The sequence below is a fragment of the Lynx rufus genome, unplaced genomic scaffold (genome assembly GCF_022079265.1).
Source record: "Lynx rufus isolate CCGP_SWC_20201006 ecotype Redwood Valley unplaced genomic scaffold, mLynRuf1.p SCAF_13, whole genome shotgun sequence".
Classification (NCBI taxonomy): domain Eukaryota; kingdom Metazoa; phylum Chordata; class Mammalia; order Carnivora; family Felidae; genus Lynx; species Lynx rufus.
In genome coordinates, this window is record NW_025814827.1 from 2,947,708 (window position 1) to 2,974,439 (window position 26,732).

At 58.1% G+C, this 26,732-nt stretch overlaps 1 protein-coding gene across 6 annotated transcripts in view; it reads right to left on the reverse strand.

Annotated features, from left to right (window-relative positions):
- Positions 1 to 19,097: 19,097 nt before the first annotated feature.
- ARID3B (AT-rich interaction domain 3B) overlaps positions 19,098 to 26,732 on the reverse strand; it is a 58,054-nt gene continuing 50,419 nt past the window's right edge. Inside the window, exons 6-9 of one of the 6 annotated variants that reach the window (XM_047074812.1) lie at positions 25,657 to 25,937; positions 25,294 to 25,566; positions 23,811 to 23,912; positions 19,098 to 21,659 (exon numbers count right to left, since the gene is read on the reverse strand). In XM_047074812.1, coding sequence (XP_046930768.1) covers positions 21,502 to 21,659; positions 23,811 to 23,912; positions 25,294 to 25,566; positions 25,657 to 25,937 — 814 coding nt within the window. In that variant the 3' untranslated portion in view covers positions 19,098 to 21,501. Of the gene's footprint in view, positions 21,660 to 23,810; positions 23,913 to 23,941; positions 24,790 to 25,293; positions 25,567 to 25,656; positions 25,938 to 26,732 lie in introns of those variants that run through there. The other 5 variants (XM_047074814.1, XM_047074813.1, XM_047074815.1 and 2 more) reach the window with 5 other exon arrangements.

Here is a 26,732-nt window from a genome sequence, read left to right on the forward strand (position 1 = left end):
AGTCTGTGTCCCGAGGTTCAGGAAGGCGGTCGCGACTCTCGGTTTTGTGGAAGAAGCAAATGAGACCTTATTCTTTGTGTGTGTGGCGGGGGAGGGGGGGAGGTTAAAGACATGCGGCACGCCCACATTCCCATGTGCATGCAGAGCAGATTCGCGGAAGATACCCGAGAGCCACGTCGGCGGGGCTTCTGGAGGCACGGGGTCTGGGGGAAAGGGAGTCTCGTTCTCCCTGAGCGGCGCAGTAAGCGGACTCGCAGTGTGTCTCCGCTTAATAGACCCCCGCCAGAGGAAAGCCCGCGCCCGGCCGCGGCCAAGCCCCGCTCGCCTTTTTTTGCGAATCACTCGACGCCCCCTTTGGCCGAGGTCGCGAGGACAGGATCGCTGAAGCCCCTCCCACCCGCTGCCCCGCCCCTGGTGAGGGCGGGACGACGAGACCCCACTTTTCCACGGGAGAAAAGCCGAGGTGTGGTCCTTTGTGGAGACCTCACGGTTTGTGAGAGTTCGCACCCCAGGGCCCTCGCTAGCGTCACCCGGCTAAGCGGGAGGCTGCGGCCCCTCACTACCCCCACCCCACGCCAGGGCCCGAAAGGCACGATGCCCCGCCCCTCCCGGGACGGCTCTGTGAGGGCGGGCCACCCGCCTTCCCGCCTCCAGGCCGCGCCCACTCCCCAATGAGGGCTGGGCACGCCCCTGATGCGAGGCGTCGTCCCCCCGCCCCCGCAGGCGCCGTGCTTGCGGAGCCACCCCTCCCAGAGGCGCGGTGCTTCACCTCGCCTTCTGTCTCTGGCGTTCCCTTAAACTGACGGCGTGGCTCGAGGGGCTGCTTAATTCCCCCAATTCTATGTTAGATGCTCTCCCCCCCCATCCGAAGTAAACAACCGAAGCTAGGGGAAAACGGGAGGCTTGCTACGCTAACGCAGCCTCAAGAACGGCTCCCGGTCCCCTTCCAACCAAAGGCACCCGCCCCCCAATACAGAAATTCAGGAGGTGCTTCGATTGTGCTGTGGGTGACCGAGAGCCTTGCTGTCCGCATTCCCTTAGAATCCTGCCTCAGGGCTGGAGGCACTGAGTTGCCATTCTTGCCCGGCCCCCGTGCTTGGCCACAGGCCGCGGCCACACCAGCGTGGTTTCATCTGGGGTTTCATCCACTCACACGAGGTGAATGGACTCTGTGTCTCCTCCCCGCACCGCGTCGCGTTGCCCGCGTTTTCCAAGGCTTCTGGAAGCCAGGACCGCGTGGGCAGCTGAGGGTGGAGGAGCTGAGAGGGGAACTCCCGTCTCCAGCCCTGCCCTGGGAGCCAGGTTCTTAAGGGTTAAGCCGGCCCATCTTCCCACCATCCCTTTCCATATTAGGAACCCAGGAGCCCTGCCTCTCAGTAAGGAAGCCGATCTCATTTTCTGAAATGGAACAGGAGCCATCTCCCAGCCCCTACTCCAAAATCTGCAGTTCAGTAGCTGTCCGTGCCTCAGATTCTACCATCAGAGCTTCATTTTTTTCATTAGGGCTTGTCTTTTTGTTCCTGAAAGAAATCACACCTAGAAGAAAAAGAGGCAGAGTATCAGGCCTGAGGTGAAGTAAAGGTAACTCTCCCACCCCCAACCCTCTCACCTCATCCCTCCAAGGCTGAGATTTTGGGAACTCGCCTGGGGAGCTCAAGCGAGTGGGTCGTCTCCAGGAGCCTTGCTCCATGCCTTTCCAGCAACCTTGTTCCACATCCTCTGACCTTCAAGGACCAGCCTCTTTCCCCAGGCCTCTACCCTTGTGCGCACCAAGTCTTTTTCCGGGTGGGCTGAGAACTGCAGCCTGGTTCAAAGGCCCCAGGGAAATGCCCCTGCCCTGTGCCGTGCTGCCAGCCACCTGACACCCCCAGCAACTCTTGCCCCTCTTGATGTCCCTTTTGCCCTGCTGGGCTCCTCGCTCAGCGTGCTGCCCCCTCCAGGCCCCAGCTCCTCTCATCCCCTCCTTGTCCTGCCCACCCTGACTACCGCATCCATCTTTGTCTTCTCTGGGACTGTTAATTCATCTTTGAGCCTCGGCTGTAGGGTCACCTGTCTGGAAAGCCTTCCTGGGTGCTCCAAGGGGGAGTCAGGCTCCCCTTCCCTGCGCTCCCACAGCACTGAGGGCCGTGCCTTCCGCTGCACAGGCTCTGCAAGTTCAACATCTGGTCTGTGCCACTCCCTACTCCGGCAGACCACGAGCTCTTCCACGACCAAGCCAGGCAGAGTTCGGGTTCTCAGGGGGCGCTGGGGGCTACCGTGGGGAGCGCCTGTTTTTAGTGGGAAGACAGAGCACCCAGCCGGAGGGGAGTTGTGGGTGCTCCCCAGGGCCTGGGAGAGCGGGGCGGTGGCCAGTCCTCATGGTCCATTTTGGAGAGGAAATGTGGAGAGACAGCTCCGGAGGGGCTGCAAGAATGTGGGTCTGGAGACGGGAGAGGAGAGCGGCAAGGTGTCTGAGGGGAGAGGGCTGGTGGGTGATAGTGCCATCCTGAACAGGGGGCGGGTCTGGGAATGTGAGGAGTGAGCAAGTCACTTAGGGGGTGGGGGAGCTCAGCCAAGTGACGCTGTCCTCAGTGAGCACCTTCTCCCTGTGCCTGCACAGAGCTGGGGCAGGGTGCCTGGTGCCCAGGGGTGTGGGTAGAGAGACAGTGCTAGGATTCTGAAGCCCAAACCCTGGAGGTGAAGTGGGTGGGCATAAGGACAAGTGGAGTGTGCAGCCACTATCAACCCCACGAGGCCCCTTAACCAAACTGGTGGGGCCTACAGCTCAGGGTCCCCACCTTACAGCTGAGGCTATAGAAGCCAAAGAGGGCACTGAAGCAGTAATTTGGCTTAAGGGCTCTGACCCCCACATTAGAGCTAAACTACCATGTCCCCCAGATGTTCCCCTGTCCCCTGCCATTTCCAGACTCCCACACTGGGAAGGGGAGCAGCAGGGGTGGGGGAGTGTGGGCCCAGTTCACAGTGGACTCCCTTCATGACCTTGGGGCAACGGGTGAGCCCTTCCGAGCTTCAGCTCCCCCTGCCCAAGATGGAGAGCGCCAGATGAGCTTGGTTGTTTAGCAAGTGGCCAGGCCGTGGTCAGCATCACAGCTCATAGAAGCTGTTGGAACGGAAAACTTCAGGGGGGCTGAGGCTGGTGTTTATTTGTAGTCTGAATCATCAGGGAAAAGTCGAGGCCAAGTGGTTGGGGTTGACAGGTTTAGGTGCATGTTCAGCCCCGGGGCCTCAGTTTCCATGTCTGAAGAGGGGTCTCAGAAGCTGATGCTCTGGGAAGGTAGGACTGCCCCAACTCCAGGGCTTCCCATCTGTCCTGCTCTCAGGACCCACACTGAGGCAGAGCCCCGTGGACCTGATGCCTGGCCCCTTCTGCTCTCCCTGGCACTCCCGTCACTTCTGGCCACCGGACCGTGCCTGCTCACCAAGCCCCACTGAAGGGTGCAAGTGAGTGTGGGGAAGGTGGGCACAGCAGCCCCTGAGGCCCAAGCCGAGGCTGGGCTCCTCTTTCCTGGCAGGTGCTCAGACAGAGCCCTGGAGCAGGACTGGAGGCCGTCAGAGAAGGACCTGCGGGTATGGCTGGCAGAGCGCAGCTGGCAGCGTTGGCTGACCACCTGTGGACGGCGCTGGAGGCCCTATTGAGCGAGCACAGGCGCTGCAGATGCAGGGATGCGAGCTGGGACTCTGCAGGGCCCTGTGTGAGCTCCTCACTCTGGGGCACATAAGTGAGGTTCCCGTCCTTCTCTCCCTGGTCTTCCTTGCTTATCTGCAGGCCCAGGGAGCACCCCTGAGCTACAAAATCCTCTTCCCAGGCCGAGAGCTCTAGAATGCTCCGGGCTGGTTGCCCACATCTGGGGTCAGGTTCTCAGGAAGGCTTGTCAAGGTCTGGGGCATCCAAACGAAACAGGAATTGAGTCCCCAACAGAGCTTCTGTGAATAGTGTCATTTCTGTGATGGCGCCCCTGGAGGTGTGCAGTGCATTATCTGGTGTGGCTGGGGGCACTGGATTGGAGGCAAAGGAAGGGCCAGGGTCCCTGTGACACCCACCCACCCCCCGGCCAGAGAGTCAGAGGGAGGGAGGCAGCTGGTTTCAGCTCAGTGGATAGAAAATTTCCAAGGTCCAGGTGCTCCTGGTGAAAGCTGCAATCCCCAGGGAGTGAGGAAGGTGAAGGTTCATGCAAGTTGAAGATTCTAGGGGAGGCCCCCAGAACCCCTGCCCCATGTGGGCAGCACCACACTGTGATGGCCTAGGCTCCTAAGCTTTTAGTCACCGGGGGTCTCAGCCCACAGCTGACCCTCCTAGAGCTCCTGCTCCCTACCATGCTGGGGGTGACCCTGGGGACCCACCTGTCTGCTCCTGCCTCCCAGCTCTCTAGCATCCCATGACAGCATCCCTACTCCTTTTGCTGGAGCTCCAAAGCCATCAGCAGCTAGTGTGGAGGAGTGCTGTCTCAGGTCCAGCTGGAGGTGGAGGGTTACGTGTCTGGAGCCTATAGTGGTAACAGCAGCCCCTCAGAGCTGTGGGGCACAGTCCCAGGCGTACAAGCCAGGGCTCGGGTCTGTGCTGGGCTAGCAGCCGGGCCCTTGGTGGGGCTTATCACAGCGGTGGAGTCTGTGGGCCTTGTGGAGTCTGCCTGCTTTATCAAAATCTACAGACACTGCTGTGCCTGGGGACAGGGATGGCCCTCTGCAGGGGCTCTGTGCTGCCTTCAGCCCTCCTGGCAACAGGTGGAAAGCTCCCTGGCCCACCTGGTGCAGCAGAGGCACCAGCTGCAGGGATCCCAGAGACAGGAGTGGAGGCCAGACCGGGACACACAAGACAGGTCAGGGTGCCCGGTTATGGGTGAAGGGCATGGTGGCAGAGGATGGGCAAGATCGTGCTACTGCAGACGGAAATGGAAAAAGCCCAGCCGTGTTTGGACCAGAGGAGCCAAGGGCCCGGTGGGCCAGAGCCCTTCTCTAAGGGGGTGCCTGGCAGGGCGCTGAACACCGGCCCTGCCTTCTACTTCATTCTTTGGTCTTCATTCTTAGAGCAGCAGCTGGCAGAGGAGGGCAGTGCGAAGATTTCTGTTCAGTTCCCTCCCCGCCAACATTTGGGAAGCCGCTGCCATCACCCGGCCTACTCCCCTCCGGGTCCAGATGGGAAAACAAAGCCTAGAAGGTAGGGAAGAATTTGTTCAGGCTCCAGACAGTTTGGTCTGGAGGCTGTGAGGAGACCTCAGGATCCTGGACCGAATGTACCTGCAGGAGATGCTGGTGTCAGGCCTGCAGGGCCAGGAGCTGAGCTGCGATGGGGACAGGGCCCGGGCACTTTAGGGCCCGGATGACGTCTTAATGGGGGCAGCCGAGACCCCTGCCCAGGCTCAGGATATAGCCTTCCTGCAGGAGCAGCTGTTGATCCTTGGGTCAGGTGGCCCAAGACAGCTGGCAGGATCGCGCCCCCCCCCCCACCCCCCCCAGGGAATCCAGGGCACCAGCTGAGCCAGCCTGTGCCCACCTATACCAGGGGGGCAGAGAACCAGGGGATTCTAGGCCCTGACCTTGGGGATTCCAAAGTTGGGTGAGGGGCCTAGGGACACCATGGAAAAGGGAATGCCCAGGAGGGACAGATTGGAGCAGGGCCTCCACACAACGCAACTCCAGCGTGCACCGTTCCCACTGTGGCCCCAGAAAGCGCCCTTTGGTGGTACGCAGCCTGCCTTAACCCGTCTGGTCCAGATTGAAAGCTTGGGGTTTGGAGAAGTCCCTTGGGGGCTGGGGAGGTCAGAGGAGGCCTCTTGGAAGAGTTGAGTCCCAGAGGATGAGGGAAAAAAAGGGCTCTGGGAGAGGGTAAAGGCCTGGTGGCTAGCCTGAGCAGACCGATCCCAGCCAGGTGAGCCCCACAGTCCTGGTGGAGGCCGAGCCATGAGTGGGGGGAAGGGGGGTCTTCACAAGTGAACAGGAGACTCTCAGAAGAGCTGGGCAGAACCCCTGGTGACCAGTGGTCTGCTTAGAGCAGCCTAGAGGCTGGTCTCCACAGCCTCTAGGAGAGCACATACGGTGTCAGAGGGCCCCGTGCAGGCCCCGGGGGCAGAGCACCAGGGCTGCGTGTGGAGAGGGTGGTGTGGCGAGCAGCACTGGGGGTGCCCCCGGGAGGCCTGGCAAGTAGCCACTCAGGCCCACCCTCAGATCGTCTCACACTGGGTGAGATGGCCCTGTGGGCAGGAGGCGGGCCAGCCTCTGTCCCCAAATCCTGAATCATGTGGCCAAATTCCCAGATTCCCTTCCCTGGGTATTAACACTCCTGGGTGTCCCATTCTGGCCCTTTTAGGGGAGCACGGGGGAAATCTTTCAGCTTCCACAAGTCCTGTCTCTGCCACGTATGGCCAAACCTTTCCTGCTGGCCCAGGGCCAGGCTGGGGGGAGGCAAGATGACCTTAGCTGCTGGGCTCAAGTCAGGATGCTTGGGAGTGGAAGTGCCCAGGACAGAGGGCTCTGTGTGTGTAGGGGCCACAGAGGAGGCGTCTCTGCCCCAGTCCCCATCCCAGCCAGTAAGACACCGTGAGGACGTCCATGCAACTTGGAAAGAAACCATTGAAAATGGGTTGGGGGCGATCTGGGGCCCATACTGTGTCCATTTCTACTAGCACACTCTAGGTCCAGGAGGTGCCAGTGCCCCTAAGGAAAGAGCTAGAAAAGGGAGAATCACATCCCAGGCTTCAAGAGAAGGTGGCTGAGTGCTGGAAGGCACGCTGGCACCAGGGGGTAGTTGCCCTGAAATTTAAAGAAGTGCAGAGACCCCGGACAGAGACCGAGGCCTGGTCTCCCCAGGTGGGTGCTCTCTGCCCACCTTCCTCTCCCTCCCCACGTGCCCCCTCTCCTCGTTCTCCTCCCCACTGCCCAGTCTTTCCTACTGCGAGCCATTTAGTGTCTTTCTGCTCTTAGGCTGCCCACTAGCTTTATCCTACACTTCCTTCCCTTCTCCTGCTTCCTCCTCATTACGCTCCACCCACCCACCCATCCATCCTTCTTTCCATCCCCCCCCCCCCCCCGTTCATCCAGCATACCTTCCCTGAACATCTACTGCATGTCTGGCCCTCTTCTGTGTGCAGGAGAACCAAAGTCAGATCAGACCACTCCTCGTCCCCAAAAGCTTATGGTTTGGGGCCACACAGTCCTCAAGTGGGCAATTACGATTTAATACGTCCGATGAGGAGAGGGGCACCTTGGTGGCTCAGTCGGTTGAGCATCTGATTCTTGGTTTCGGCTCAGGTCATGATCATGGTTTGTGGGTTCAAGCCCCACGTCAGGCTCTATGCTGACAGCACGGAGCCTGCTTGGGATTTTCTCTCTTTCTCTCTCTCTCTCTCTGCCTCTCCCCTGCTTGCTCTCTCTCTTCCTCTCTCAAAAATAAATACATCAACATTTAAAAATATATGTCTGGGGCGCCGGGGTGGCTCAATTGGTTAAGCGTCCAACTTCGGCTCTGGTCATGATCTCGCAGTCCGTGAGCTTGAGCCCCGTGTCGGGCTCTGTGTTGACAGCTCAGAGCCTGGAGGCTATTTAAGATTCTGTGTCTCCCTCTCTCTTTGACCCTCCCCCACTCACGCTCTGTCTCTCTCTCTCTCTCTCTCTCTCTCTCAAAAATAAACATTAAAAAATTTTTTTTAGGGACACCTGGGTGGCTCAGTCAGTTGAACATCCGACTTTGGCTCAGGTCGTGATCTCATGGTTTGTGAGTTCGAGCCCCTCATTGGGCTCTGTGCTGACAGCGTGGAGCCTGGAACCTGCTTCAGATTCTGTGTCTCCCTCTCTCTCTGCCCCTCCCCTGCTCACACTCTGTCTTTCTCTCTCAAAAATAAACATTAAAACAACATTAAAAAATATATATGCCTGATGAGGGGAAAGGCATTGTAGGAGTTGGGGAGGGGGGCAGCGGATAGGTAAATCCTCCCAATTGAAGGGGTTTCTGAGCCTCTGAACCATCCCTGAAGGATGAACTGGGCATCCTCAGTGAAAGAATAAAGGGCACTTCAGCAAGAGAGAGGGGCGCATGCAGAGGCCCAGAGAGGACAGATGTGGAGGTGGCAGAGTGAGAACAGTCCCTGACCCAGATGAGGAGTAGAGAGGACAAGGGGGTGAATGGTGGGACGGGGGCCAGGGCAAGGGCTTGGGTGTCCCGGGCCGTGTCCACCAGACTTCGAGTCCAGTTTGGTGATGGCCTCCTCCCAGCCAGTGTCCTCCCTTAGTGTCTAGGGCAAACGTGTACATGCACAAGCAGATAGACTGGTGGACACTCCCTCCCCCCCACCAGGATACACGCGAGACACTCACCCAGAGACACGCACATGTTCCCAGATGTGAGCACACGGACACAGACACAGAGAGTCAGCAAGGAGGCGGCCTGGAGGTCCAGGGATGTGGAGCTGCAGGGACCCAGGAGGGGGGTCCTGCTCTGCCGCAGTGGGGCTCGTCTGCGTGAGATGAAGGAGCGTGAGAGCGGGTCTCAGCAGCAGTGCTTAGCTGGCCTTGAGCCTCACGAAAGGTGGAGTTGGTCTAAATCGGTGTCTCAAACTGGGGCCCAGAGCTTTGCTCCGAGAGGGCTTGTTAGCTCCTCAAGGAAGCAGATTTGCAGTGATTGTCTGCAACTGCGCATTTGTACAGAAAGAAATCTCAGTTTTTGTCTGTTTATCAACCCAGACCCCTGTGGGTTGGAGGTTGTCTCCTCAGGGCCTGGAGAGACACTACTCTTTATGGGGTGCGCACCCCAGTCAGGACGGGGGCCTGCGGGCGGACAACGCTGGCGAGAAAGCGTGGTGACTGAGGGCTGGGACCTCTGGGCAGATTCAGGTGCCGGGAAGGAAGTGGTGCGGAGCGAGCCCTGCGAAAGCAACATGCAAATGACCTGTAAACCAGTGTCAGTTTGGGCCCCAACCAGAGGGCCTTCCAGTCCTTTGCTTCTCGGGGACTGCCCAGGCCATTTCTCTCTCCCCAGTCCCCAGGGAGGCCCGGCCTGGACTCACCTTCTGTGAGCAAGTGGTGCCCCAGGCCCTGCGCCTGTCCAGGGAGAGTGATCTAGAATTCCACCCTGGGCCGTGGGCAGGGGTCCTCTGGGGAGCAGGGCCCGGGGCTCTCAGGGAAACTGGGCAACATCTGGCTGGCAGGAGGGTGCGAGGGGCTCCCAGGGCCTCCGGCGCTCTCCACCTACAGTCTCATCCCCAACCTCAAGCTCCTTCCACCCTGACCCTCTCCCGGTCTCTCAGTCTCTCTTCCTCTGCGCCAGCCCAGGATTCTGTGCTCTGCACTGTCCCCAGATCAGTGGTTAAGACCGTGGGCCCCAGAGCCCGAGTACTGGGCTCCAATCCTGCCTCCGCAGTGTACTTGCTACGTGACCTTGGGCAAGTTACTCTACCTCTCTGGGCCTCATCTGTAAGGAAGAAACCCCAAAACCAAGACCAGTTACGGTTCTCCCCCATCCGCTAAGAGGGGTAAACTGGACACGCATGTAGAAGGCTCAGAGCAGTGTCAGCATGCAGCCAGGAAATGTTCGCTCCTGTTACTACGCACTTCTCGCTGCTTGCTGGCGTGGCCGCTTGGAGGCGAAAATCCCCTTTTCCAACCGGGGATCCACTGGGGCTCCATGTCACTCGCCCTCTGGCACTCTGCCAGGGCTGCCAGAACAAAGTACCGCAAACCAGGGGCCTTCGGCAGCAGATACTTCCTGTCTCACGGCTCTGGAGGCTGGAAGTCTGAGCTCCAGGTGCCGCAGGGGTGGTTCCCCCTGAGCGGGGGATTCTGTTCCTGCCTCTCCCCGGGCTTCTGGTGGCTGCTGGCAGTCCCCGATGTTCCTTGGCTTGCGGACGCATCACCCCAGCCTCTGCCTCCACGTGCACAGGGTGCTCTCCCTGTGCACGTGTTTGTGTCCAAATTTCCCTTTTGTAAGAACACCAGCCAGATGAGATCAGAGCTCTCTCCAATTACCTCTGTAAAGACCTTATCTCTAAGGTCACATTCTGGCGTACTAGGGGTTAGAACACAAACATAGCTTATACCTCCCAATTTGCATCCTGCTACCTTCCTGTCGGGTGGGTTGGGTAGGACTTGGGATCTCGGGGACCCAGCTGTTCCGTCTTCTCTTTCCCCTCATTTAGCCCCAAGGCCCTGACACGGCTGCAGAAAGGCTGGAGGGGCCACAGGAGGGGCCGCTGTGAGGAGGGGTGGGCACTGTTTAGTGAGCCCCCAGGCAGCCTGTCCGCATCCGGGTGGGAGAGGCAGGCGAGGGGCCAGGATGGAGATCACACACAAGCGCGTGTGAATGTTCGTGGGCATGAGAAGATGGGGTGAGGGCCGCCCTCTGTCTGGCCGGCGACAGAGCAAGATGCAGACTCTGGAGAAGGAAAACAGCCAGGTGGCTGCCAGGATGTAGAAGTGGCAGGTGGCAAGGAGCTGGAGGCTGCTCGAGGCTGGGATGATATGGGGCCCACCTGGGATCGGGGCCCCCAAGGAGGCCTTCCTGATGACCCTAGAGTGTTTCCCAAACCCGAGATCAGGGACCTGGTGCAAAAGAGTGGGAGGCCCAGGCTCTGCCAGTTACCAGCCACTTCCCCTCAAGAGGTCTCAGCTTCCCTGTCCCAAAGAGTCCCAAACTCCCTGCCCTGGCCCCTGTCATACCCAGGGGCTCAGGGGCGGGGCTGTGGGGCCCTGGGCAGCCCATCTGTCCACAAATGGACAAGAGCCTTGCACTCCTGGCTGAGCTGGATGCCGGGGGGCTCTAGGACTTTGGGCGCAGCTGACACTGGAACCCGCAGGGCCAGGTGCCCTCGGGTCAGCGAGGCCTGGGCCTGCCCACACCCCAGAACAAGGACGAGAACCTGGACAGTTCAGCCAGCCTAGAAGGGAGGCCAGCAGTCCCAGAGTCCTAGCCGCCCACCCTCTTCCCCCAGCAGGGCCCCCAGGCAAGCTCTCGGAGTCTGCATGTGGAGGGTGGGCTCCCCACCCTGTGGAAGTCTGGGGACCAGACTGCCACCTACTGAGTGGGCACCAGTCAAGCCCACTCCCTCGGCCTCCAGACACAGCCTGTGGGGAAGGCCACTGTGGAATCTTCCCTGGGCCTCTCAGGCAGCTGGGTTCCAAAGGACACAGATGGGATGGTGGCCTGGTGGCCCTTGCTGTTTTGGCTCAGGTCTCCATCTGTACACTGGGAGTGGTGTTGGCAGTACTCAGGGGTTCTGATCCTCATTGGTCCTATGACCCTGTTCGGTGTACCCACTGGGTTACTGTCCCTGGGTCGCACTCTCTCCAGCTTTTAAGAACTAGGCCGATGCCCCAGCCGAGTGGCCCATTCGCCTTGGTTGGGCTAATGATGTTAGAATGGGGTGGGGATGAAGGTACAGGTCTTGCTGTCCCCACCAGGCCCCAGGAGCTGCCAGAGCCAAGGACCACAGAGGAGCCAGAGGAGTGTCGAGCATGGGCCCCACCAGAGGCGGAGGGGAGAGCTCACGGGCAGGCAGGGCGCGAGCTGCTCCAGCCCCCACAGGAGGTGAGAGCTAGCTTGGGGTGCTGGCTGCCCTCCCTCAGATCAAGGTGGGGGCAGGGCTAGAGACGGGGCCTCCCAAGCAGAGGACAAGGCTCTGATCCCACACTGGGCCCTTGTGACCAGGGGTGGGAGTTGCTGAGACCAAGGGCCCCCAGGGAGGTGAAGATGGGGAGGGGAGGTGCCTAACTTGTTGGAGCCCGTGAGTCAGGATCAGGGTGTTTTCACTGAGGGCCAAGAGCAGAGCCTAGACCCACTCTAGGCTGGAGCCCCAGGTGGCCCTGACCTTGTACTATTGCAGGGTGGCCCTGGGAGGAGCCCAGGCACACAGGGCAGGCTCACCAATCAATGCAAAGCAAGTGCACCAGGGCTAAGTGCACAGGGACCCCATGCAGGGAGACAGGGGATGATCTGGAGATGTAAAGGGTTTGGAGACCTGGCCTGCCCTCGGGGAGCCCTTGGGCTGAGCAGCGTAGCCCCATAGGGAGCACTGAGGGAGTATCACCCATTCATATTTTTGTATTCAGGGGAATTTGTAGTCACCTGTACGGTGTGGAGAGGCAGAGGCTGTCCTGCTCCCTCCTCCAAGTGCTGTTCTACCTGCCTCTCCCTGCCCGACAGCAAGGCAGAGTCCCAGGCAGGCCCCCGCGAGAACCAGGGTGGGCGATGTCCTGAAGCACCAGATCAGGGTAGGAGCCAGTGACTGACTCCCTCTCAGACTCTCCCCCCATTCCCAGACTTCCCTGAAGGAGGCAGGCTTGGAGCTGGCCCAGAGGCGAGCTGGGCTCCAGAAAATCCGGGACCCAGAGCTGGAGGCTCACCAGCCGGCCCCGGAGGTGCCCAGAACCAGGTGCTCAGCATCCCTCCGCCTCTGTGCCTCTGCCAGGCCTGCATGCCCCGGTGGGGGGGGGGGGGCACGGTCCCCTGTGCCCAGTCCCCATTGCCACTGACCTGCCCTCCCCGGACTCAGTCAAATCCCTCCCAACCTCGCACTGCCCCCAGGAGGGCCCGGGCCCTACAATGTGCTCACTGTCTTTCTGCCTTCCTCCCCAAGGTGGCAGAGAGGCTTGCTGAGAAGCTGAGGCTGGAAGCAGCTGAGGGTTCTGAGCAGGAGCTGGCGGAAAAGTGAGGACCATGGAGTGAGGGGCACCCGGATCTGAGGGGCTCTGTGGGGAGAAACCACCTTCCTTCACAGAGACCCTCACAGCTCTTCCCCTTCCCGTGAGGATTTGGGGGTAGATGGGAGAGGGCATTTAGGGACATGCTAAGAGAATCCCAGGGAGGACACTGCCAGGCCTGGAACTTGATGTATCTCCTGGTCTGCCTTATTCTCTCGGAGGAACGGAACACGGGGAAGAAGCAGGAGGGGGCATGGCTGGGTGGGCTCTGGAGGCACAGGGATTAGGACCTCTGGGTTCCTGGGCCTGGGGTCATGCATGGAAGGAGAGTGGACTTCTTATGCTCAAGTCACCTCCACCACTGACCAGCTCAGCGAGCGTGAGCAAGTCTGCCTTCTCTGGGCCTCAGTTTGCTCTTCTGTAAAAGGGGGGATACTGCCTATCGTACCTATCTCAAAGGATGATGTGAGGATTACACGAGACAGTGCGCCTGGCCGGTGGCCCTGAGTTTCCCTATACCTGGGGTCCAGTTAGAGTGAGTCGGTACTAAAGTCATAAAACCATAGAGGTGGGCCCAAGACCACCTGCCTATAGGGCTTTAGTCGCAAAGTCTATTTGTCCGGTATTCTATCAATGAGGCATTATTTGCACTTAATACATTCAGGAGACAAAGTGGGCTGCCAGTGATGGAAAATATAGCACGTTCCACGGCCTGGAACAGCTCCTGCTTTAGGCTTAAATACCATTTCACCTTGACGCGGGTTCTCATCTTTATGACCCTGTGTGGAGGAGCTTGATGGGGTGCGGACTTCTATCTTTTGCCTGAGCTTCTCTCTGGGGACCCCTAGAGAATGGGGTCACATCTGCCAGTGGGACCTGGGAGACTCCAAGAGTTCCGACCCTCAGGCTGAGAACTGTGTCCCCAGGGAGAGGAGCTGGTGTAGCTCTGAGCATCGAGGGCTCTAGCACTGGGAGGGTGGGAGCCTCCAGCCATCTCTCAACCCCTGAAGGTGACACCTGGGGACTCCCTAGAGGAACAGGCAGAGTAACCCCTGCCTCCCTGTGTGACCCAGACCCTGTTTCTCTCTCTGCCTTTGTTTCCCCATCTGCAAGCCAGAGTGGGGGGGAGACAGAGGCCCACAAGGTCCTTCCAGCGTGGGCCTTTGGAGATTCTGAATGGATTCCTCAGCTGGCCTCCCTTTCCCTGGATAGAACCGGAACTACTCCATACCTGGTTACCTGCCCTGCCTCTCTGTCCTCTGTGGGGTCAGCTTCTGCTTCATTTGTCCCCAGGTGTCAGCCATAGCCCAAGAACCATGGAGGAGAGGAGCATCTGAGAAACGGTGGCACTTGGGGCAGTGCCCTAGCTGGAGGAGAAAGGTGTTGTGCCCACTGAGGCCCAGAGCCACCAGGGTCCAGGTTTATAGCCTCACTCTGCTGCACAAGAGACCGAGGTCAGCCCTTTGCCCCCAGTGAGCTGACAGCAGACTGTCAGGCTTCAAGAACCAAGGGTGGGCAAGGACTCCCTGGGGAGAGTGGAGCCCCCCCCCCCCCCCCGGCTAGGGTTTCTGTCAGTCCTGAGACAGGGGACCTGTCATAGGTGGCTGCAGTCAGAAGCCTCCCTGTCCCCTGCCTGAAATAGGGCCTGAAATGCCCACGTCAGTACAAGGTTCTTGACTCTTAGTGGATGAGACCACCTGCCCTTTCCCAGGGGGACCCTGTGGCTAGAAGTAGAGCTGGGCAGAGAGTGGCCAGTGGGGTGCTAAGGTCCTTGTGGGGCTTGGTTGGTCCATTCACTGCCCTGTCCCAGCACAGTGATGACCACAAACCTTCTGTCTTACTGGTGAAGGCCTTGGGTATTGGGCTTTAGACTTTTCAAAGTGAGTTCTGATATATTTGTGCCTCACATCACTCTATAGTCCCTATTTCACAGGGAACTTGCCCAGACAAGGCAGTAATGTGCCCAAAGTCACACAGCAAAACGGCAGCTAAGCCCCCTGGTCCCTTAACCTGTTCCAGAAAGGTAGTTTCTCATTTCTGAGCTTGATACAATGGCCATCAAAGATGGCCAGAGGCAAGGGTGGCTTAGAGTTGTCCCCCTTGAGGTTATCTGGCCATTTTTCTCCTTCTGAACTTCCCTCCCCACCCTGCTGTGTACTTCCTTCCCCTACAGAGCTCCGCCAGCTGGGCCACGTGCTTCCAGAACCTCCCTCAACTCTGTCACTGAACATTCCCTCCATCTACTGACTTAAGCAGAGTTTGGCAGAGGAGGACCCTGGCAGGATGGAAGGACAGAACAGCTCTCAGATTGTTTCTCCAGCATCGTCTCCTGCAAAATGTTCTCTGCCCTCCCTGCCATTCACACAGCTACTGTGGGAGCTGCAGAGTTCCCAGCTGATGGGTCCAGCACTGGGTCCTGAGCCCAACAGAGCCAGTGGCCCTGTCCTGATCACTGGACTTGAGACAAAATCGTAGTCTCTCGGGCTGAAGACTGGACACAGAAAACTTGGGAACTGTTAACTTCCCTGTTTTTCATGGTGTCAAAAGCTGGATTTCAGTGAGGGCAAATGGAGCCGACAGGTCCCAGGACGTGGAATTGGGATGGAGACACTTTAGCTCATCCCAGGAGGTCTCTTGTATGGAGAAGACATAAACTTGACCTTTAGGATGGTCATCTCACGTTGCTCTGTGGCCTGGGCAGCATGGTGAGCTGGTCTTCAGAAGGAAAGGAGTACCTTCCAAGGGCAGCACTTGCCAAGGCCAGTCCCACGCCCCGCTGTCCTTGGGCTCCCCCAGACTCCGAAAATAAATTATTCTCCTTTCTGCTCACATGAGATGAGTGGTTTGGGACCCCTGCCAGGGCGCATCCCCAGTGCGCTCCAAACCAGGGCGCTGCCCTCCCCGGAGGGCCCTCCCTTCAGGCCGGGCACCCACCCTCCGGCCGCTCACTCCCTCAGGCCGGCTCTTGTTTGCTTCCTGGCACAGATGGCGTCCCCCCCACCCCCCCACCCCCCCTCCAGAGAGACGGTACCTCTCTGCCTCCAAGCGCAGCAAGGTCCCCACTCTTCCCGGTCCTGCTTTTCTGGTCGGTTCCTTCTTCCTTTCCCTCCAGTGGTGATTCCGATCTCTCAGAAGCCGCAAGCCACCAACTCCCCTTTTCAGGGCGGAGACTCCCAGGAGAAGGTGCAGGAGGCGTCCGGGCTTCCCTCCCGCGCCCCGCCCCCTCCCCCCATTGGCTATACGGAGGGCACGTGGCCAGTCCTGGCCAATGAGGTGGGGGGAGGTTGCGGCGGGGCGCGGAGCCAGGAAGGCTGGTCCAGGAGAATCTTGGAGCCTCTCAGGACTGTCAGGTGACTCCCGACTGCACAGCAAGGGGGACATGGGCGGAACGGAGACTTGGGACGACCAGACACCCCCTCCAACTTCTGCTTCCTTCTGTCACCGGGCTGGGTCGCCCCTGCCCCTCACTGAAGGGAGGCACATGCAGGAGAGTTTAGGGCAGCTGATTGGAGTCCATTCCCAGCCCTGCCATTCACTAGATATGTGACCTCCAGCACATTTCTGCTTTTCAGTTTTTGCATCTGTAAAATGAACGAAGTTACTGCCTCATAGGGGTGTGGGTGGAGTGGAAATAAGCGTGTATAGAATGCTTAGTACTTGCTGGGAGGGCAGACTCTGGACTCCGTAGCTACCGAATTAGAACCCCTACAGCTCTTCTCACTAGCTATAAGAACTCAGGCTAGTTACTCAACTTCTCTGCTCCTCGGTTTCCTCATCTGTAAAATGGGAATCATAGTCCCATCTCATATGTGTAGAGAATCCAAGGAATTAACACAGAGAACTTAAAACAGCACCTGGCCCACACCAGTATTCAGAAATCGATAGTTTCATAGCTAAGTGCTGTCAGGTCTGGAGCACACGTGCAGTTCCTCTGGGGTACAAACCTAGCAGAATTGCATGTGCCACTTGGTAATGCCCAAGTGTTTTCCAAAGTGGTTAGACTAATTTACATTCCCCTAGCAGTCTCCAAGAGTTCCCATTGCTCCTCATCCTTGCCAAGACCTGGTATTGTAAGACCAAAGTGTGTGCCAATCTGATGGTGTGGAATGGTTTTCTGTGCATTTCCCTGGCCCCAGCGAGTTCCAGCCATTCGTATTTCCTCTTCTGCAAAACAGCTGTTCATGACTTGGCCCCCTCTTTCAACCCCCCCCCCTTTTGCTTTTAACAATAAGCATTAACACACACACACACACACACACACACACACACACACACTGGCTGTTAGTTTTATGTTGCAAGTATCATCTATTTTTTTTAAGTTTATTTATTTATTTAGAGAGAGAGAGCACAAGCAGGGGAGGGGCGGAGAGAGAGGGAGAGAGAAACCAAAGCAGGCTCCGTGCCATCAGTGCAGAGTCCAACACTGGACTAAGTCAAGAGTTAGATGCATAACCAATTGAGCCATCCAGGGGACTCTCCCAGTGTGTCTTTCTAAATACCAGTATCTTCTTTTTTTTTTTTCCTGTTCATTTATTTTGAGTGAGAGAATGTGAGAACGTGAGCGGGGGAGGGGCAGAGAGAGAGAGAGAGAGAGAGAGAGAGAGAGAGAATCCCAAGCAGGCTCCAAGCTGTCAGCACACAGCCCAATACAGGGCTCGATCTCACCAACCCGTGTGATCATGACCTGAGCCGAAATCAAGAGTCCAAAGCTTAACCAACTGAGCCACCCAGGTGCCCCCAAAACCTGTATCTACCTATTTTGAGGGGGAAGGGGCAGAGAGGGGGAGAGAGAATCCCAAGCAGGCTTCACACTGTCAGCACACAGCCGGATGTGGGGCTCAAACTCACGAACCTGTGAGATGATGACCTGAGCTGAAATCGAGTCAGATGCTTAACTGACTGAGCCACCCAGGTATCCCAAAATACCAGGATCTTTTGATAAACTCTTTTGGAGGGTCTAGTTGGAGAAATCCTTCCCTTTCTCGAGGTCTTGGAAGATATTCTCCTATAGGTCTTGTTAAACTGAAACAGGAAGGAATTGCAGCGGCCTGGTGCCTTGTTCTTCCTAGATTCTCCACGTCCGTCAGGAGCTTTTCTCCTCGCACCACCCCCTGCAGTCACGATGCACCGTTTCCGCCTCAGAGGTCTCTAGACCCTGCTTCTCCTCACCTCCCCGACACCCTCATGGGCCTCCTGCTGCGTCACAGGAAGCTGTGAGGTGTGATACCAACTACCGGTTACCAGTTATTAAAGTACTAAGGGCTAGCGGTGCCTGGCTGGCTTTGTCAGTGGAGCATGTGACTCTTCATCTCCGGATTGGGGTGTTTGAGCCCCACGTTGGGTGTAGAGAATACTTAAAAAAATTACTAAAGGACTGGTCATTTCTTTCAAAAGGTGTTTAGAGACCAGTGAGAGACTCAAGCCTGTCCCAAGGTCACTCTCGTTTGCTAGCACTTCAGAATGGCAAAGGGGTCTGCATTTGCCTGCCTCAGAGGACTGCACAGACTGGGGAGGGGCGTTGTTGTGGAGGAGGGCAATTACAAATCCCCAGTGCTTTTCCTCTCTGCCCACTTCTCTTGGTTTCACCAAAACTGGGTTGTAGCCATAGGATGTGCATCACGGTGGAAAAAAAAGTCTGGGCACTCTGGGTCCAGGCCCGAGTTCCAGCGGTGGCATCCCAGAGGTCTAATGTCCAGAATGTCTCCTGACTCTAGATCACACTTCCAGAAAAGCCTCTTTTTAAGCCTAGGTCCTGGTTAAAACGTGTCAGCAGTGCCCTGATGCTCAAAGGATGGCACCCAAATCCCTTAGCCTGGGATCCATCATGGACCCAGCCATTCTTTTCCCCAATTCCTCACCCCTCCAACTCCAGGTCCTGGCCACAATTCCCCAAGGGCAGGTCCTCTGAGGCCACCAAGTTTCCATAGATCAGTTTCTCTGCCGAGAATGCTTCTCCTCACATCTCCAGTTGGCAACCTCACTCTTCCAGCTGAAAGATCGCCACCTCTGGGAGGCTTTCCAGAGATGCCCCAGTGAGCTGCCCCAGCATCCATCTGCCATCAATGGCCTACTGTCCCAGTCACATTGCATTTCAATTTTTGATTGGATAATTGTGTGTGCCTCCCCAACAAGACCGTGAGCTCCATAAGCACGGGGACCATACTTACTCGGCAGGAGCTCAAAAAAAGCCTTGCTAAATGGAGGCAGTCCCCTGGCCCTGTGCCTGCCAGGACACTGATGCGGAACCACTGGAGATGGTCCTGGTGGTCAGGCAATACCTAGGGTTTCCTGCCAAGCCAGAAACAGGCTGAGAGTGAGCACTCTGGAGAATGGATAAGCAGTAAAGGGCAGAAGGTTCAGGAAAACCCAGGGATCCAGACGAGCGGGTCCTTTCTACTCTCAATGCTCTCACCGTTCCCTCATCCCGATCACTGCCCACTGGGAGGGTCACTGAAAGCATCCGAGAGACCTGCTTGTGTGAAGAGGTAGAGGTTTATTGAAATATAAACATTCGAGAACATGTAAGATAGAAAATAACCACAACATATACAGACACTTGCTGCGAGAGGACGTCTGAGGTATTTATCCACTGCCTAGGCTACCCATGTGCTAGCACATTTTCCTGGTCAGAGTACACAGATGGGGAGGGGAGGGAGGGGTGGGGACGAAGCGGCCCCGGCCCACCGCCTGCCCTGTGGCCTTCAGGACTGCACCTTCAGGGAAAGCTTCTCTTGCCCAGGGCCCCGCTCCTGGGGCACCTGCTGGCATCCCCGACTCTTGGGCTTCCGGGCTGAGACCCTGCTGTTGTCCTCGAGGGCAGCAAGGGTTTGCTGAGAGGGCAAAGCTGGCTGGGCAAGCTGCCTAGGGAAGGGGAGAGGATCCAATGACCAGAAAGCCACAGTGCACTGTCCCTGTGTCCTCCGGCTAGAAGAGTCCATCCTTCGTGACCAAACCCCTGAGAAAGACACACTGGCCAAACGTTGCGACACTTTCAAGTGGGCCCAGCGCCAGCCAACCGGGCCCTTCCTGGCACCGGATCCCAGACACTCTTCTCTGCCCACCGCCTGCGCTTACCTGGTGGGTAAGGCGGGAAGGCTCCTGAGGCCAGAAGAGGGTCAGACCCCGCTGGGTGGGGCTGTGTGTGTGTGTGTGTGTGTGTGTGTGTGAGCAAGTGTGTGGAAGGCTGGGGAGGGAGTGAGAAGATGCGTCCGGCAGAGTGCAGCTTACCAGGCTGAGGGAGCTGTTTTGTGCTCCAGCTTTTGATTTCCCTTTCCTTTCACAGACAGGGCCGAATGCTAGCCGTGTGACAGCTCGTGCCAGCGTGGCCTGTCACCACCACAGCCCGATGACGTCACAGTGAGCGGTGTTCTGTGAGCTCTGCAGGGCGGACTCAACCAGAGATGAGCCTGGTGTGACAGTCACCCCATCTTCCCAACACGGGAGCGGCCTGCTCCAGCCCAGGGGCCCAAGGGAGGACGGAGCTCACGGCATCCCCTTATCCCTGGGACGGCTCTACAAGGCCTCTATAAGGCCCAGGGCCTCCCCGGCCTGCCCCTGCCCTGAGGTGGCAATGCTGAGTGAAGGGGAGCCATTCTGTCCCCACCCTGGGGAGCTGGGGGTAGGGGTGTGGGACCAGCCCTGCTCTGGCAGCAAATGGGTCAGGAACCATCTTCAGAACCGTGTGGTTTCTGGACCTGACCTGCATGAGCAAGGGCCTCTCGCTTCACCGCCTCCCCGGCCACCGTGATCCCTGAGTCATCTGCCCTGCCTGCCTCCCCGCCTCGTCACTGGGGTCTTAGCGAAGGGCCGGAGGGGCTGGGGTACCAAAGGTTTGCTCGGCTTTAGGGGTGATCTGCTTTCATTTCTTTGGTGCTACAATAACAACAATAAAAATTAAAAACAAAAAAGTCAGCAAAACACATATAAAAAAGATATCAGAGATGCAAATACTTCCTGAAGAATCAAACATCAACAATTACAAATCTGAGGTATTTCAATGAACCTGACATCAGCAGGTTTGGGGATGTTGGGGCTGAGGTGACCCCATGAGAAGGGAGGGCCCGAGGGACAAGTGGGCTGTTCCTGGGAGAGGTGGCCAAAAGGGCGAGTGAGAGCGTGAGGTCTGGGAGGGCCAGAAAAGGGTCAGTGTGAAAGCGGGTGCCAGGGCCTGCCTGGGCAGCCCCCTGAGGCTCTGCCTCTCCCTCAGCAGGTACCCAGTAAGCTCTGGGGCCTGAGGACTGCCCTCGTGTGCCCTTTCTTGGGACCATTAAAAGAGGGACATGGGGCCCTGAGGATAGCTTCGAGACTTGAATATGAGGGACCCACACCCCTGGAACCAAACATGGTAGGTGAGGTGGGCAGGAGGGCCCCATCCCATGCTCAGCGGAGAAAGGCCATGAAGGCATTGTCTTGGCCCCTAGCAGCCCCAACATGGGAGTGAAAGACTGAAGGGCTGAGCAGGGGAAGAGGCCAGTGACCCCAGGGTCACGGCAGAAAGCAGGGGAAGGGAAATAAATTAAGGGGAAGGGCTCTGGAGGGCCTCCAGCCCTGTGCCGGCTTACAGATTGTCGATACACTGTGCCCGGGACGGGAGGTGGCCTGGGAACCCCGGAGGAAGCTGGCTGCCCACAGACCCCGCCCAGTTCTCCAGCACAATCCCTGATTGGACAACGCTGCCCTGTCCTGCCCCTGCAGCCTCTCCCTTTCCCCAGAGTACAGCAGGACCCGAACGGAGCCCGGACAGACGGACATGTCCAAACTCTCAACATCTGGCCACATGGTGTTTGACGTGGGCTCCGTGAGATGAGGTAAATTCTGTGCATCAACCTCCTTCACTCTCGACAGGAGAGCGGGGCACGGGGAGCTGGGTCCTGCCCCTCAGAGGGACCAGCTGGTGGAGGGCTCGGCGCTGGGGGTGCCCCGGGACGAGGTAGGACTGGCTGAGCAGTGAGAGCTGCCGCTGCCGCTGCCGCCCATGCTCTGGGCGGCAGACCCTGCGATGAGGTGGACCACGGGCTTCTGGGCAAACAGCACACCTGCGGGGGAAGGGGGGAACGAGCGTGAGCAAAGAGTCTCGGGCAGCTGCACTCTGTTCCCGCTACGGGTGCCCAGCCCTGTATAAGGCTCCGTTCCAGACACCATGCTGGCCGCTGACCAGAGTCCTGAATACCATCCGGCCTCAGGTGCTGACAGGCCGGCCAGGGGGCAGAAACGTAAACCATGATTTTTGAGGAGATGTAACCAGTGCTCTGCGAGCACTGCTCCCTCCTCTGGGGGCTTGTGGGAACAAAGAGAAGGTGATGGAAGGCAGGGGCAAGCTGGTCAGGAAAGGCTCGGGGGGAGAGCATGCCTGGGCTATCAGAAAGAGCGGCCAGGGGCGCCTGGGTGGCGCAGTCGGTTAAGCGTCCGACTTCAGCCAGGTCACGATCTCACGGTCCGTGAGTTCGAGCCCCGCGTCAGGCTCTGGGCTGATGGCTCAGAGCCTGGAGCCTGTTTCCGATTCTGTGTCTCCCTCTCTCTCTGCCCCTCCCCCGTTCATGCTCTGTCTCTCTCTGTCCCAAAAATAAATAAACGTTGAAAAAAAAAAAAAAAAACTTTAAAAAAAAAAAAAAAAGAAAGAGCGGCCAAAGGAAGAGCCAGAGCAGGGAGGTGGCAATGTGTTGGAGGCTGGCATGGCAGGTGAGGCTGGACAGATGGGAAGATGAGGGAAGGGAGGCCCGTGTGCCTCTTAGGAGGCAGGTTTTACCCTGCGTGGGTCGTGAAGGCCCTGGAGCTTTTAGGAAGGGGAGGGACACGATAAGATATGGGTTTTAAAATGCTCTCCATGGGGCTGGGAGGAACAGGGGCGACAGAGGCCCACAAGGAAAGAGGCCCAAACCAGGGCAGCGGGGCTGTGGGGTGGCAGAAAAGGGGAGAAAGCAGAGGAGCAGGGTCTGTCAGCTCTGGTGGTGAGGACAGAGGTGAGGGGCTCTTGGGAACGACTTCCCAGTTCCTGGCCTGTGAGACGTGCACGCCCACCAAGAAAGGGCACAGGTGGGACAAGGGCGATGCAGGTGAGGTCTGGGGTGCCTTCACCTCCCTTCTGACTGCTCCCCATGTTGTGAGGACGCGTTATCTCCCACTTTCCAGACACTGATCTCGTCCTTCCCTGCTTTCTCCATGGACCCACCCCCAGCCCCCAATCCTCTTAGACCATCAAGCACCACCAGATGGCAAAGGGCACCTAGGCCCTGCCTATTGTCTCGCCTGGTCTCGAGAGGCCCCCTATGTCAGGCTAAGACTTCTCAATGTGGCCTCCAAAGCACCAGTCATGTGGTGACCGGCAAGGTGATGTGGCATCGCTGCTTCTCTGTAGGCTGCTTCCAGGAACTCCGTCCCTTCCCTGGCTGCAACCCTGATGCTGGCAGCTGGTGGCCGGCAGAGCCAGAGCGTGAGGCCCGCAGGGTGGCGCCGCCAGAATAGGAGCACCAGTTTGATGGAAGGTGTACCTTTAAAGCCCCTCCTCTGGACCCCTCGGGCTCTCTGGCCCCCACTCAGCAAGCCATGCTTACTAGTAAGACTTGGTGGGGCTTGTTCCCAAACTCACCCCTAAACCAAAGAAATGGGAGCGGGAAAAGGACTGGTTTCCAGCAATTGAAAAGACTTGGTAGAGATGCTAACCCAACCAGCCAACAAACTACTGCCCAAGTAGACTGAGAGCAATAACTTTAAAGGACTGGGTGGAATCGTAAAAACAGGCGGATTTCTGCTGCACTCAGATTCCTTTGCCTGCGTGTCACTCCTTGGTCTATTTTAAAGAAAGGGAATGACAGGCAATGTCTAGGGAGAGTGGAGCTGAACCATTCCAAGGAGCCCTGTGCGCCACAGGTCCATGATGGCAAACGCGATGTTTAAGGCATGGGCATGGACGGGATTATGATGCTTCGCGCTTAAGTGATGGGTGCAATTAGCGACTCAACCGTTGGTCCAAAAGGGTTAGATGAAGGGTCTCCACCATTCTGTTGAAGGTGGGGGGGGATCCGTCATCCTGCTGGCAATCCTCAGCCTCTCCCAGTCTGGAAAAACCACTTAACCTTTGGAACCTCGAGACTACATACAAGAGAGCCACCCCTGGGAAGCTGTTCAGATGGGAGGGTGACAGGAGGGGCCCTGGCTGTGGGCCTCCCTCGGGGCTCCCAGAGCCTCACCTGCGTAGGTGGTGCCATCGATGTCCACGGACATGTTGATGCTCCCAATGCTGCCTGTGGCCAGGTTCAGCGCTGCGGCCGAGGCCTCTGTTCTGTCTTCTGCTAGGGACAAGGGAGACAGCGGGCCTGATTAGGACTTCCAACACTGCAGTGTCCTCTCCGAGGCTCTCCCACTCTCCCGGACTGACCAGAGCAGGTGAGGCCTCCCACTGTTCTAGAAAGTATCTGGATAACCTTCCCCTGAGCGTAAGGTCAGGCAGCAGGAGAACCCAGGCTTCCCAAGGTCCTATCGCTGGCTTTCTCTGTTCCCTGCTTAGCCACTCACTTCCCCCATTCCCTCTGTGATCCACGAAAGGGATCACAGGCTGCAAAGACTGACCTTGGCTCACAGCTGTGCACCGCCACTTACAGTGTTTCAGCAAATGCTAACTAAGCATCCACTATCCATCAGGCTGGGGAACCAGAGACCAGCAAGCCCCAGTCCCTGCCTCTGAGGACTTGCCCTTAACCTCTTCTTGCCCTTAACCGGGCTGGGTGGTCCTCAGGTAGAGGGTCTACCTGCACAGCATGTGGCCCGGCACCTGGCACCCATCTCCACCTGACCACCTGGGGTCTGTAGAGAACTGTAGGCTCTGGCTCTGCCTGGTTCACCCTACACTCTGCCCTTTCATCACGCAACCAAGTACTTCTTCCGGGTGAGCTGCTTTACTATTAGTGTCTGGCTTGTGCAGGTAACAGAGCAGAGCCCTGCCGTCTGGGCTGTCGCCCCCAGCGTCCTGCTCCTCACCTGGGGACAGTGGGGCAGGGAGTGCTGCCCTCGAATGCACACAGCTCCCTTCACACCTGACTTCCCACCACATGCTGGCTGAAGTTTGTTCTGAGACAGAATCGGGGCAAGAATGGCCAAGAAAATGTGGGGGGTGGGGGGAGAGGAAAGGGGCATGGAGTGTGTGATTCAGGAGTCCAGAAGGTAGGGCACCTGAAAAATGAGGAAGGGAAGGGAAAGATGTCAATTATGCTGCCAAACTGGTATTTCCTCTTTCCTCTGCAAGGGTCACAGGCAGCCTGGCCCCTCCCGGAGGCTCCTGGAGGCTCAGAATGGAGATGCCATCTTCCGCCCAGATCTACATCCGGGGAGGTACCAGGGTGAAGGCTGAGCCCTTTAATTTAGACAGATCAAAAGGCTGGTGAGGAAGAGAAACACAGCAGCTGTGCCCGAAGGTCTCTGGCTCCTCCCCCTTGAACAAATGCTTTTCTTTCCTGACAGAGAACAGGGCACTGCCTGCGGCAGTTTTTAGTCAGCTTGGTGAAGGTAAAGCCCCGTGTGGCTTTCTGGCCTTGAGACCCTTCCGGGTACCCGGAGGGCAGAACCCGGAGGGGCCCCCACCCCAGTCCTGGGGCGTGGTGGGCCCGAGTGGAGCCGGGAGGAGGGCCCTCAGCAGGAGGGCAGGGAGTGGAGAGTGGAGCCGGAGGAGGCGCTCACCCCTGCCGTTGATCCTGATCTTCATGGGCAGCTGGCGTGCCATGCTCAACAGGCTGCGCTGGAAGGCCTGCTGCACCAGGCGCTGCTCCTCCTCCGACAGCCGGGAGGCCTTCTTCTCCGGGGGCTCCCCTGACTCCAGCCGCTCCCGCAGCTGCTCCAGCGCGGCCGTCCGGGGCCCGGCCTGCTGGCCTGCCAAGGTCACGGGCACAGCCAGGCGGTTTGGCACAGGCACCGTCGTCACTGGGACTCCATCACCTGGCAAAGGCACCAGAGCTGCACAGACCTCACACCTGACGACGGGCTCTCCCACTCCCTCCCTGCCCCCCTCCTCCCCCCCCCCCCCCCCCCCCGGCCCCTGCAGACCTTTCCTGAGAGTGGTTGCTGGGGATATCCGAGGGCTGCTGGCATTGGCGCCACTGCTGGAGCCCAGCCCGAGGATGGGGAAGCGGATCTTGGGTGGGGAGAGCAGGGCGGGGGCCCCGGCGGTGGCAGCAGTGGCAGCAGCAGGCGAGTAGCCAAAGAGGGAGGAGCTGTAGCTGGGCCGCCGGCCCTCCCGCCGGTTGCCGTCGATGGCTGCCTGGAGCTCGGCCGGGGAGCTCAAGGCTTTTTTCTCACACTCGTAGGCATAGAGATACTTCATGTACCTGGAGGAGAGGAAGCAAGCGAGGAGAATAATCCAAAACGGCTCCAGACGCCGCCCAGTGTAAGTTTCTGGGTCTCTGTGGGGCAGGCCTCTAGGACACAGGGTCACTTGGCAGAAGAGAAAGGTCCAGGGCCCGCCAGCTGCTACTCAACCCTGTCCTGATCTCTGCTCCACTCAGAGGCACCATTCTTTCAGGGAAATAAAGCACATCTCCACTCATGTTTCATGTGTGTTTTGGTGCTGTGTTAGTACCCTGGGAGAAAGGTTTTGCAATGTCTTCCTGGCTCCTGGGACGTCCTAACCATTCTGAGTCATGCTGCTCGGATAGGAGTGATTTGTCCCACTGTGCGTGGACCCAGAAGTGCTGTCCGTCCTTGCATCAGATGTCCCAAGAGCCTCAAGAGAATGACCGCTGTACTGGTTACAGTGCTGTCCCCGACTCCTGCTGGAAGAGTTCCAAAGATAAAGCCCTCCCACTTCTCAACAAGGCTATGACGTACTGACTCACAGATGCTCATTCCATATTCTTTAGAGAGCAACATCCAGCATGCTCCAAAGAATCGATGCCCCTCAGGCTACTCTTGGTTCCCCTGCTCCTGTTACCCTCGGAATCAGTTCACATGGTTGCAAAAACGGGTCCCACATCCCGGTCCTCTGTGGCCGGGCACGCAGAATGTCAGGCAGGAAGGGCTAAGGCTTAGGGTGGGGGTGTGTGGGGGAGACGATGTCCTGGAAGGAGTGGATGCAGGGCCAGAAGCCCAGGGGTGAATCTCAGCTCAACTGTGATCTCTGAGAC